A 12,851-nucleotide genomic window follows, 5' to 3' on the forward strand; every position below is an offset into this window, starting at 1 on the left:
GTCATGGAAATGGGCCTAAGAGTATAGTTTTGCACAGACTAAACTTGGTTTAAGATTCTGTTATTATGCCAGATCTGGTTACTGTGGTTTTCTGCTTAGAGCAAATATAGATTCAGTAGGATGGCTGAAATCCTCTTTTGTAGTTATGAATGCACAAGTGAGAGTTATACATTTACGACTGCTATGAGTTTACAATGCTTGTAGTTAGAGAGTATCTAGGGATGCTGAAGGTCTCCTAACCCCCACTTACCTGTCAGCCACTGTGATGGATGGAGGTCTGCTCCCCTGTCGTGTTCTCACTTCCCCATCATGTGAGCAATCGGTTATAAGGGGAAATGATAGCAGGGGCCTTATTTATGCCTCTCGCAATGAAGATAACTTGCACAAGTTTTGGAGAATCATTGGTTAGCTGCTTCTTGAGTGACAGGGGACCGGTTCCTGTCAATCACAGTTAAGTGGGGATGGAGGTGGGATTGACTACAGTATTATTATTATTAGTTTTATTTACACCCACCCTGCCTTTCTCCCCATGGGGGACTCCAACCGCAAAATCGAATCACAATTTAAAACGAGAGAAAATACATTTTTTTAAAAAAAAATTAAATAGTAGTGTGTGGATATAAAATTATAATATAATTAAAACTACTGGGTTGTTGTAGATTTTTCGGGCCATATGGCCATGTTCTAGAAGCATTGTCTCCTGACGTTTTGCGTGCAACTATGGCAGGCATCCCCAGAGATGACCTCACAACCTCTGAGGATGACTTCCATAGATGCAGGCAAAACATCATGAGACAATGTTTCTAGAACATGGCCGTACAGCCCGAAAAACCTACAACAACCCAGTGATTCCGGTCATGAAAGCCTTCGACAATAAATTAAAACTACGTTTAAAACTCTCTATTCCACCTCCCCAATGCTTGCTGCCAGAGGAAGGTCTTGACTTGCCTGCAGAAGGCCAGCAGGTATGAAGCCATCCTGGTCTCTGTTGGGAGGGAGTTCCACAGTCTGGGAGCAGCACCAAAAAGGCCCTCTCTGGTGTTCCCACCAAATGCGCTTCTTGAGCGGGTGGTAGGACAGAGAGAAAGCCCTCCCGGTAGATCGTAGATGTCTACCAGGTTCATAGAGATACTGTCCTTCAGATAACCTGGACAGGGGTTAACCAGCACTTTGAACTGTGCCCAGAAATGGGTTGGCAGCCACTGGAGATGTTGCAACAGGGGAATTGTGTGTTCCCTGTAGCCAGTCCATTAAAAGCTGGTTGCTTCTTTTTGGACCAGCTGATGTTTCTGATTACTTTTCAAAGGCAGCCTAGGTGGAGTGCATTACGGTAATCTATAGCTACATAACAACCATGGTTATGTAGCTACAATATCACTTGTATAGATTTTGCAGAACCTCCTGGTGGCACAGTGGGAATGCACTGTGCCACCAGGAGGTTCTGCAAAATCATTGCAAGGTCGGCGGTTTGAATCTGGGGAGCGGAGTGAGCTCCTGCCGTTAGCCCCAGCTTTTGTAAACCTAGCAGTTTGAAAACATGCAAATGTGAGTAGATCAGTAGGTACCACTTTTGAAGGAAGGTAATGGTGCGCCATGCAGTCATGCTGGCCACATGACCTTGGAGGTGTCTATGGACAACACCGGCTCTTTGGCTTAGAAATAGAGATGAGCACCACCACCACCACCCCCAAGAGTTGGACATGATTAGACTTAATGTCAGGGGAAACCTTTACCTTTACTAGTTGCTTATCAGATTAAACTAACATTAACAGGCAGCTAGTTTTAACAAAACAAAACCATTTTTTAAAAATGCCCTTCCCTTATTACAGGCACAAAAATAGTGAATGGTGGTTCTGATTCTCAAGATGCAAACCAGCAGAATGGAGACAGCACAGAGGAAAAGAGAGAGAAGCTTGATGCTGGCAGTAAGAAGAAGTAAGTGGTTTTTCCAGTCTGTATACATAGTGGTTCTGTGTCCTATATTTTTCTCAAGTCAGAGGGGTATTCATGCTCACCACACAAGCAGAACAAATATAAAATACTATGTAGTACTGAACATATAACCAGAGAGTATTATTTTATTTTTCAGAAAAACCTTGAGAAAAAAACAATGTTTAAACATTGGAAAGGATGTCATAAGGAATAGAGAGCAGGCTTATTTTCTGCTGCCATATGGACTAGAAAAAGGAGGAATAGGTTCAAATTATAGGAAAGGCGATTCCACCTGAACATTAGGAAGAATGTCCGGGTGGTGGGAGCTGTTCAGCAGTAGAACTCACTGCATTGGAGCTCCTCTGGAGACTCTTAAAACAGAGGGTGGATGGCCATCTGTTGAGAGCGCTTTGATTGTGCTTTTCCTCCATGGAAGAATGGGGTTGGACTGGATGGCCCATGTGATCTCCTTCAACTCTATCAATCTATTACTCTAGGAGACTAAACAGCATCACTAACTCCATCTCTTATACTTCTGTGTGCTATATTATTTCTAGCATTTTCATATGTGATGTCTTTCAGTGGTTCTGTATTGATTTATTAACAAAAATGCAGTATTGTTTTTTGTTTGAAGGTTGACTCTTCAAACAATCTTTAGAACTGTTTTCCATGGACTCTTTAAAAGCCAAGAAATAGTGATTGCATGCCAAAGGAAAGAATAGTGGAAGAAACTCATTTAGGTTGATGAGTCACGTTAACCTAAGATAGCTGTTCCCAAAATTGCACCTTAGGAGAATTATTCATCTTTCATGAGAAACTAATGAGACTCGTGGGAGACCTTTCCCTCCTGATACACAAGAATAGCCTCCAACTATTCCCAGTCAACATGGATGGAGAATCTGTGGATACAGAGGGCCAACTATAAGTTGTTTTGTTGTTTTTGTTTTTTTTTTACAAAGTGACCAGTGCTCTTTAGTTTTTACCCAATTTGGGTCCCCAAAAGTTATTGAACGACAACTCCCACTACTACTGATTATCCACTATGCAGACAGAGGATAATGTTAATACCACATATGTTAAACTCAAGGCCAACCATGTCATTTTTATGTCATTTTTTGAGCAGCAAGTAAAAGAAGTTTATAACACTTAAGGCAATGTTTTAACCCAGACTGGATTTTTGATTCTGATTTTAATAGGCTGTGTTAACTAATTGTTTTAACTACTGTTTTAATATTTTAAATATTTTAATGTATTGTGGATTGTTTTACTATGATGCCACTGTATGGTGCTTTTGTGAGGCCGCCCTGAGTCCCCTGCGGGGATGAGAAGAGTGAGATTGAAATATATGAAATAAAAATAAATAAATAAATTTTATATACAGATAGATGCTGGACTGCAACTCTGTATTCCTCATCGAATAATGACGAGAGCTGATGGCAGTTGTGATACAGTATCATCTGGAAGGCTGCAGTTAGTCAGGGTAGCGGGGTTTGAAATTAGTACAAGGCTTGTGGATATGAGAATTGACTTTAAAATGTCCTTTAACCTTTCCCCAACTTCAGAGCCGCAAGTGCTGTTGGGTTGCAATTCCCATTATCCTCAGTCTGCATGGTGGATAATCAAAAGTGGTGGGAGTTGTCGTTCAGTAACATCTGGGGACCCAGATTGCGTAAAAACTAAAGAGTACTGGTCGCTTTGTAAAAAAATTATAGTTGCCCCCCCTGTATCCACAAATTCTCCAGCCATGGATTCAGTGCCTCTTTGAAGGCAACCGTAAGGCTGATGTGGCCCTCGAGGAAAATGTGTTTGACACCCCTGGTTTATACAGTACCTTCAAATTTACTGCATAATAAAATATATACCCAGAAATGCAGCTAAAGATGTTTAAAAGTGAGCTGTGGTTCTTGCCTTCCTTTAGGATGCCCAGTGATGGTAGAGAACAAGAGAAGACGAAGGTTGCAACCTCTGAAAACGAATGACTGCAGCTTACACTTTTGTAAAGTACGTTTAAAGATAAGGATTTGCATTTGAGAACAACATTGCTGAAAGTTTTAAATAATTTTATAAGCATAGTATTTTAATGTGTACAATTCCATGGGGGTTGTGAAGAATCTCTCTTTAACCTTTGTATTTAAACATCCTGATAGCATTTGGCCCAGTATTAATAAGCAATACGCAGTTCAAATGTAAAGCGTTTTAGAGACTGAAAAGTGTTTGTATGTTTCAGGATTAGTGCTGTAGTATGTTTTATCTAAATACTGTATGTTTGCTTTTTAGTTAATGACAGGAATCCTTTCTTTGAAAATTGCCAAACCACTCTCCTTGTACAAACCTATTTTCTTCCTGCTATCTGTGCATAGTTTTCAGAGTTGATGTTTGCCAAAGTTGTCTGCTCACTTGTGTTTTTTTGTAAGAAGCCAAGAGCATTTTTTAGCAGCTGCATTGTAATGTATGGGTACATTCAGTCAGTCCTTTATAAGAAGTTAGTTTTGTTCTTGGAAGCTAATTGTGCCAATTTAAAATGCTCTGACTTTCTGTTGTATGCTTTTGGTATTGCTATCATACTAAGGAAACATGACTGTTTCCGTTGGAATTATTGATGCACATTAGTCGTAAAACACTGTCTTGAAAAAATTGTTTTTTTAAAAAATTAAAAGTTTATGCAGAAAAACAAAGGGTTGTGTGTTTTTTTTCCAGAAATGTTCCAGCTTTCCTGAACTTTATATCATAGATCCATTCACTACTTTTATCCTCAGGAGTTTACTAAATGCTTGAGTGGGGTCCATCACTGGATCCCAGTCAATTGAACAACTTTCGGCCAGTTTCCAATCTCCCCTTTTTGGGCAAAGTCTTGGAATGTGTGGTAGCCTCGCAACTCCAGGTGTTCTTGGAGAAAATTGATTATCTGGATCCAGCTCAGTCTGGCTTTATTTATGTATTTATTTGCTTTATTTATACCACGCCTTTCTCACCCCCACGGGGGGATTCGAAGTGGCTTACAAATTAGGCCAGGTCATGGAACTGAAACAGCCTTGGTTGCTTAGTGGATGATCTGTGTGTGTTCCTATTGGTTCTCCTGGACCTCTCAACGGCCTTCGATACCGAAGACCTTGGTATCCTTCTGGGGTGCCTTGTGGGAATGGGTCTTGGAGGCACTGTCTTACAGTGGCTCCAGTCCTTCCTGGAGGGTTGTTCTCAGAAGGTGTTGCTGGGGGACACCTGCTTAGCCCCACAGCCTTTGTCCTGTGGGGTCCTGCAGGGCTCAGTATTGTCCCCCATGTTGTTTAATATCTACATGAAACCACTGGGAGAAGTCATCCAGAGTTTTGGAGTCCAATGTCATCTGTACACAGATGACATCCAACTCTATTACTCCTTTCCATCTGCTGCTAAGGAAGTCCTGAACCAGTGCTTGGCAGCTGTGGCGGTCTGGATGAGGGTGAACAAATTGAAATTGAATCCAGACAAGACAGAGATGTTTCTGGTCAGTCTTAAGGTCAAACAGGGTATAGGGTAACAGCCTGGATGAGGTTACACACCCCTTGAAGGCGCAGGTTCACAGCTTGGGAGTCCTCCCAGACTCATCGCTGAACCTGGAACCCCAGGTCTCAGCAGTGTCCAGAGGAGCTTTTGCAATTAAAACTTGGCGCCAGTTGCACCCATACCTTAGGAAGAAAGGCTTGGCCATGGTGGTCCACACTCTTGTTACATCCTGAATAGACTACTGCAACACGCTCTACGTGGGGTTGCCTTTGAAAAGTATTCGGAAGCTTCAAGTGGTCCAACAGGCAGCAGCCAGATTCCTCACTGGGGCAGCGTACAGGGAGCATACAACCACTAGCTGCCATTCTGCTACCGAGCACAATTCAAAGTGCTGGCTTTAGCTTATAAAGCCCTAAACGGTTCCAGCCCAATTTACCTGTCTGAATGCATCTCCCACTATGAATCATCTCGGTAGTTTTAAGATCTTTTGGGGAGGCCCTGCTTTCAGTCCCACCTCCTTCGCAGGTGCGGTTGGTTAGGATGAAAGACGGCCTTCTCAGTGGTGGTCCCTTGGCTTTGGAACTCCCTCTCCAATGAAATTAGGTCAGCACCCTCCCTTTTGACCTTCAGAAAGAAAGCAAAGACATGACTGTGAGACCAAGCCTTTGGTTAGTGAGCAGTACAAGAAATGAATAGGGAATTCATGCAATTGACAATTGGAACGGCTTTGGATTATGATTTTGGATTATGTGATTTTAATATTATACTATGTTTTCATTTTATGTCTTAATGTCTAAATGTTGACTATGTTTCATGATTTAATATGGTTTTAATAGCTTTAATTCATAGTTATATGTTACTATTTGATTTAATGCTTTGGTTTTTTACATGTATGTTAGGCATTGATTTTTTGCCATTAATTTCTTGGTTTATGCAATCTTTTGCATGAACTGCCTTCTATTCCATTCCTTTTCTTTGCAGACTGTATTTTAAATAGTCTAATATTACTGGAGAAACGGCAGGTGGCACCATTACATTGGTAAGATTAAAATACACTTTATTTTTGGTCGCAACACTCTTAATCAATAATTCCTAAATAGGCAGCAGTAGGAATTTATTATTAATGTTTAAATACATTACAAGCCAGATATACTCAGTAGGAAAACTGCATTTTCTAAGAAAACTCATTCATTTTCTGTACACACACAATTGTGCTTTTTGTTATACGGACTTTAACTTTGTGACCATTTGAGTTCTAGCATCATTAAACAAGTAGCCAAAACACAAATACCCAGCTGGTCTGAGAGACATTTAATTAGAATTTGGCAGCTGGGTTCAATACTGGGTTTGACTCAGAGGAGTCATTCAAAGCAAAACACTGAACTAAAAACAGACCCAGCTGTCCTGCAGCAGCTTCTGGGACACATGGAATTAAAAATGTAATGTTTCTCTGTAATTTATTGTTCATTGTGTAAACTCAATATAGCACTGAAGGTCACTGTGTTTGGGATGCAACAGGGCTAGCATTAAATACAATTTCCATTATGTGTTACTGCCTTTTGCACATTGGGAAAGAGTCACGCAAGCAAGTCTGTTCTGCATTCTAATGTCCTGCTTGCTGAAACTGAGAACCTTTCCCTGAAGCAGCACAGGCCCTTTCTTTCTGAGTTGGTTTTTAAATGCTACCTGTCTAAATCTAACAAAAGCAGCATAGTGAGCCAACCAACCACTACATCCTACAGTAGAGGGAAGGTGTCCTAGGATGGGTTCTTTTCCCATTTTCCCCAGAGGCAAGAATGGCAAAACACTAAAGGAGTATGTGCTGTCGAAGGCTTTCATGGCTGGAATCATTCGGTTTTTGTAAGTTTTTCGAGCTGTATGGCCATATTCCAGAAGCATGCTTTCCTGACGTTTCACCAGCATTTATGGCAGGAATCCTCAGAGGATGTGAAGTCTGTTGGAAACTAGGAAAACGGGGTTTATATATCTGTGAAATGTCCAGGGTGGGAGAAAACTCTTGTATGTTGGAGGCAAGTGTGAATGTTTCAATTGGCCACCTTGATTAGCATGTAATGGCCTGGCTTCACACCTACCTCCAACAGACAAGAGTTCTTTGTCCCACCCTGGACATTAAGGAGACAGGAATAATAAAATCACAAAGGTTGTGCAGTCACAGTGCACATATAGACTATATCAGACATCCTCCTGATATATTTACAGAATAAAGCAAATAATAATAATAGATAATAGCCATTAGAACAAATGTCATCAAAGCCACAATTGAAAAGTCGACGTCAGATCCCAAGTGTAGACTCTGCAAGGAAGCAGATGAAACAATAGATCACATCCTCAGCTGCTGTAAGAAGCTCGCACAGGCAGACTACAAGCAGAGGCATAACACGGTTGCTCAGATGATTCATTGAAATTTGTGCCACAAATACCATCTGCCTGCAACAAAGAACTGGTGGGATCACAAACCTGAAAAAGTCACAGAAAATCAACACATCAAACTACACGGGACTTCCGAATTCAGACTGACAGAGTTCTGGAGCACAATACTCCTGACCTCACGATGGATCGTTGATGTTGCCATCCCGGGTGACAGCAGGATTGAAGAGAAACAATGGGAAAAGCTGGCACAATATGAGGACTTGAAGACCGAACTGCAAAGACTCTAGCACAAACCAGTAAAGGTGGTCCCAGTGGTGATCGGCACACTGGGTGCAGTGCCTAAAAACCTGGCCTGCACTTAAACACATTCAGCACTGACAAAATTACCATCTGCCAGCTGCAGAAGGCTACCTTACTGGGATCTGCACACACATCACACAGTCCTAGACACTTGGGAAGTGTCTGATGTGTGATCCAGTACAGCAGCCAACAGAGAGATTGTGTCTGCTATGGACTGATCTTGTTGTTTCTAATAATAATAATAATAATAATAATAATAATAATAATAGAAGAAGAAGAACACAACCAAAGCAGTAAAACCAATTGATTGGAAGTGGAATTTGATAATGATTAAGAATAGGGCTGGGAACTGTGTGACCCTTCAGATGTTGCGTGGCCTTTCAAATGTTGGAGCACTCCATCAACAGAACTAACCAGCATAGTCAGTGGTGATGTGTAAGGATGGGAGATGTCTTCCAACAACATCTGGTGAGCTATGCATCTGACTTGGAAGATTAAAATACAGAAATAATTCCCAACCTGTGGTCCATGGACCACCAGTGGTCCACAAGAACGAAAATATGGTCTGTGGCCTCACCATGCTGTTGCCTTGAAACCACGCAGCAACGAGAGTGATTGGTTTTGCAAAACCATCATAGTGCTGAGGCAACGGGGATGTTGGGAGGGGAGAGGCTGACTACCCACAAAATATTACTACTACCACATCAGCTCTAGATGATTAAATATGGTTTTCTGTGGGTGAGCAGATGGCAACTACCAGATGGCACATATTCTGTATCAGAAACTAGAACTGATGTGGTCTATCCAATGCACTTTTCTGAATCAACACAACAAATAACCAAACCAATCTAAAGTTGACCAAAAACTGATTCATAACCCTTTTGGTACTAATGTTGGAAAGTGGTTTCTGGTCAAAGTGGTCCCTGGCCAAAAAAAAGGTTGGGAACCACTGAAATGCAGCCACATTTTCAGCTATCCTACCTGCTATGACATAATACCTTGGTAAGTCAAGATAATGACTGTAAAGAAAACAGTATTATTTAAACTGATGATCTATTTATTGTTAAATAAAGCAGAAGTACAATAAAAGCAACAAAGGGACATCTGGAATTCATTTACAAATAAATGAACTCATTTCCAAAGGAGAGCGGCACATACATAGAAAAGGAAGACTTCTATCAAATACCAAATTAAACACAGGAGGCAGCGTGTTCAGTGCAATATGTCTAAACCGGTGCAGCCTAATCTCTCAAAGAGAGGAAAACAATTGCTATCAAATGTAATCTCCTGAAGGAGAGAGACAGCAAAACATGTCTTTTGTTTCCCTTTAGTCTTGAAGCTGTGCAGTAACGTCATCAAAGCTAAGAGAAACAAATTTTAATTAGGATATAGAAAAGATTTTCAAGCAAAAAAAGTCCATTCTGCCCAACCAAAAACCATGGCAACAACCTAAAAGGCAAGAAAAATGCTGTCCATGATACTGTTCTCCAAATAGCAGAGGAATACAGTTCAGATATAGAAACCCTGGTGGGGGTGACCATGATCTTTTTAAAAAAATGAATTTAAATGAGGGATGACTATCTTGCCACTCCAGGGTTTATCTGGTATTGAATTTCCCTCTTCAGAGAACTACAGAAGAGGCTAGTATTTGTCATCTAAAGGCTTATTTATCTTAGCAGTAATAGCAGTAAATATGAATTTGCCAGATTGTTGGCACGTTTCATTAGTCTTTGCATTCATCTATGGCTCAAAACAAGTAGAAATACTCCTTCTCATACTGACCAAGAGCAGTTAAAAACTAAACTCAGGTACATAATAACATTCAGATTTAGTTTTTAATACTATCTCTAAGGGCCTTTCCAGACAAACCCTATATCCCAGGATCTGATTACAGGTTTTCTGCCTTAAACTGGATTATATGAGTCTTCACTGCCAGATAATCTGGGATAAAGAGAAAACCTGGAATCAGATCCTGGGATAGAGGGACTGTCTGGAAAGGCCCTAACTTTCTACAATGGCCTTGCAGTCTGACTTGTTAGTTAGGAATACAAATGTGCACACAGTGCTGAAAAAGATAATACAGCCACAACTTGGCCTCAATATTTAAAGCTATGTTTTCAGCCTCAATATTTGAAGCTATGTTTTCAGCTGTTACTGAAGTAAGATTGCAGTTCAGCTTGCCATCTTCCTTTTTAATGAAGCCTTAGTTGAAAATCCCTGGATCAACATAAGGGTAGGCAAGGAACTCTCCCAGCTTGTTGCCCTGTGCATCATAATGGAGCATTTGGAAACAGACGTCGCAGAAGAAGCAGGGGTCTTGCGGGGCAAGGCTGTCTTCATTGGTCACCCACCTGTAGGGTCAAAGGCAAAAGAAAAGAATAATCAAAATAATAAAGGGAAGCTACCAAATTTGATGCTTGAAAGGGTATAAATACATATAAATGCATTTTACTATCTCATGGTTATAGCCTAGTGCTTCCCCATAAATTAAAACTATAGCTAAACTCTTAACTAAATTACAGGCAACTGCATCCAGCATAAACATCTACCGTAGATACTTGAACATAAGCCGAACCAAATATAAGCAGAGGCACCTAATTTTACCACAGAAAACTGGGAAAATGTATTGACCCGAGTATAAGCCAAGGGTAGGAAATGCAGCAGCTACTGGTAAAATAAAAAATAGATACCAATAATATTACATTAATTGAGGCATCAGTATGTTAAATGTTTTTGAATATTTACATAAAATTGTAAGATAAGACTGTCCAACTCTGATTAAATCATTATTCTAACCTTCTTCAATGTAAGTGTGCTTACGCAGCCTTCCAATCATAATGGAGTAAAATAAAATAATGTAATAATAATAATAATAATAATAATAATAATAGAGTAAAATAATGGAAATGTAATATTAACATTATTAATAAAGTAAAATAATAAATATAATAATAGAGTAAAATAATAAACGTAATAATAACAACAACAACTTTATTTTTGTACCCCGCCTCCATCTCCCCAAGGGGACTCAGGGCGGCTTACATGGGAACGAGCCTGATCAACATAGTTAAAATAAAACACATTAAAATACATCAAAAACAACATAAAAATGAAATAACATTATAACAATTATATAAAAGCAGACATCAACCAGCAACCAATAGATCTGCAATAATGATCAATTTCTATAATAATAAAACATTGTATAATAAATGTAATAATAGAGTAAAATAAATGTAATAATGGAGTAAAATAATAAATGTAATAAAATAATAGTAGATTAAAATAATGTAAATGTAATAATAATAACAATAATAATAGAGTAAAATAATAAATGTAATAATATAATATTAATAACAGAGTAAAATAATAAGTCAAGGGGGGCTTTTTGAGCCTCAAAAAGGGCTGAAAAGCTTGGCTTATACTTGAGTATATACTTATGTATGTAGTCAGATATAAGATAAAGGTTTTCCCTTGACATTAAGTCTAGTCGTGTCAGACTCTGGGGGTTGGTGCTCATCTCCATTTCTAAGTCGAAGAGCCGGCATTGTCCGTAGACGCCTCCAAGGTCACGTGGCCTGCATGACTGGATGGAGCACCGTTATCTTCCCGCTGGAGCGATACCTAATGATCTACTTACATTTGCATGTTTTTGAACTGCTAGGTTGACAGAAGCTGAGGCTGACAGTGAGAGTCAGGCCGCTCCCTGGATTCGAACCTGCAACCTTTTGGTCAACAAGTTCAGCAGCTGCGACACTGATATAAGCCCCACTGAATTCAATGAAACTTAGTTTAAGTTGCATAAGACTGCAATCTTAATGGCCAAAAATGCAGTATAGCTGAATAAAGAAAAAATATCGCAGAGTTTTCTGAATGTATAATATATAGTACCAATGTATGAGACAATATGACTTGCGAGAAGACTTTGGAAGAATAATTCATTCTGATTTTTAACATTTGAAAACAGGAGTTTTAATCAGATCCAATGTCAGCATGTGTTTGCTGATGAAGAAGGCTTACAATCAGTAAGTTTTTTAAGTAAAATGCATTGCTACACAAATAAGCTGAGGCAACTTAAGCCCAAAGGACCCTGCGCATGACTGAATTCCCTACTTCTGAGATCCAGAGTAAGGCTGCATCTACACGGTAGAATCAGTGCAGTTTGACACCACCTTAATTTCCTGTGGCTTAGCAGAAAGTGGCTGGCAGGGCAGAGGAAACAAGCCGCAAGACTGGCACTACACCAAAGGACAGCCTACACAGTTTCCGCTATTCTGTAGAAAGGGGAAGTATTTAAACCAAACTCAGATTTTTAAAGAGGGGGGGGGGGTCTGCAGGTAAAAAGCCACACTAATTTCAATTTTTGAGGCTAGTTTGGAGAGGTGGATTTTCATTTCCAAAAGTAGCTTTGGTTTATTATGTTCCCACATATTTAAATATAAGGAATCTATATTGGCCTCCTTGAATCTCAGATTTGAAGGAAAGGTGGGGTATAAATAAAGTAAGATAAATTGAAATTGAAATTTTGGTAACACACTGTGAAAATAGCAACCTTCCAAGCTTTCACTGTTTGTTAATGTATATATTTGCTAACCTGTATTGTATGTATATATTGATTTGCCAGTTTGACCAACCTCTTTGGTGTGGGAGGAGCTACAGATATGTGATTGTACTGAGCATGTTCAGACTCAAGTCCCCATTTTGTTACCAGTATTTTTTTGGTCTTCATTGTTAGCAGTTCGCTT

General features: G+C 39.8%; 2 protein-coding genes across 5 annotated transcripts in view; one reads left to right on the forward strand and one right to left on the reverse strand.

The window, feature by feature from the left end:
* Positions 1-4,611, forward strand: part of PSIP1 (PC4 and SRSF1 interacting protein 1) — a 41,330-nt gene extending 36,719 nt beyond the window's left edge. For all 4 annotated transcript variants that reach the window (XM_060762413.2, XM_060762411.2, XM_060762412.2 and 1 more), the window contains exons 16-17: positions 1,830-1,935; positions 3,851-4,611. In XM_060762413.2, the coding sequence (XP_060618396.2) occupies positions 1,830-1,935; positions 3,851-3,911 (167 nt within the window). In that variant the 3' untranslated portion in view covers positions 3,912-4,611. The remainder of the gene's footprint in view (positions 1-1,829; positions 1,936-3,850) is intronic.
* A 4,531-nt stretch (positions 4,612-9,142) lies between these two features.
* The window catches only part of SNAPC3 (small nuclear RNA activating complex polypeptide 3), a 30,905-nt gene continuing 27,196 nt past the window's right edge, over positions 9,143-12,851 (reverse strand). Inside the window, exon 9 of the mRNA XM_060762409.2 lies at positions 9,143-10,457. Coding sequence (XP_060618392.2) covers positions 10,310-10,457 — 148 coding nt within the window. The 3' untranslated portion in view covers positions 9,143-10,309. The remainder of the gene's footprint in view (positions 10,458-12,851) is intronic.

The sequence above is a fragment of the Anolis sagrei genome, chromosome 2 (genome assembly GCF_037176765.1).
Source record: "Anolis sagrei isolate rAnoSag1 chromosome 2, rAnoSag1.mat, whole genome shotgun sequence".
NCBI classification, from domain to species: domain Eukaryota; kingdom Metazoa; phylum Chordata; class Lepidosauria; order Squamata; family Dactyloidae; genus Anolis; species Anolis sagrei.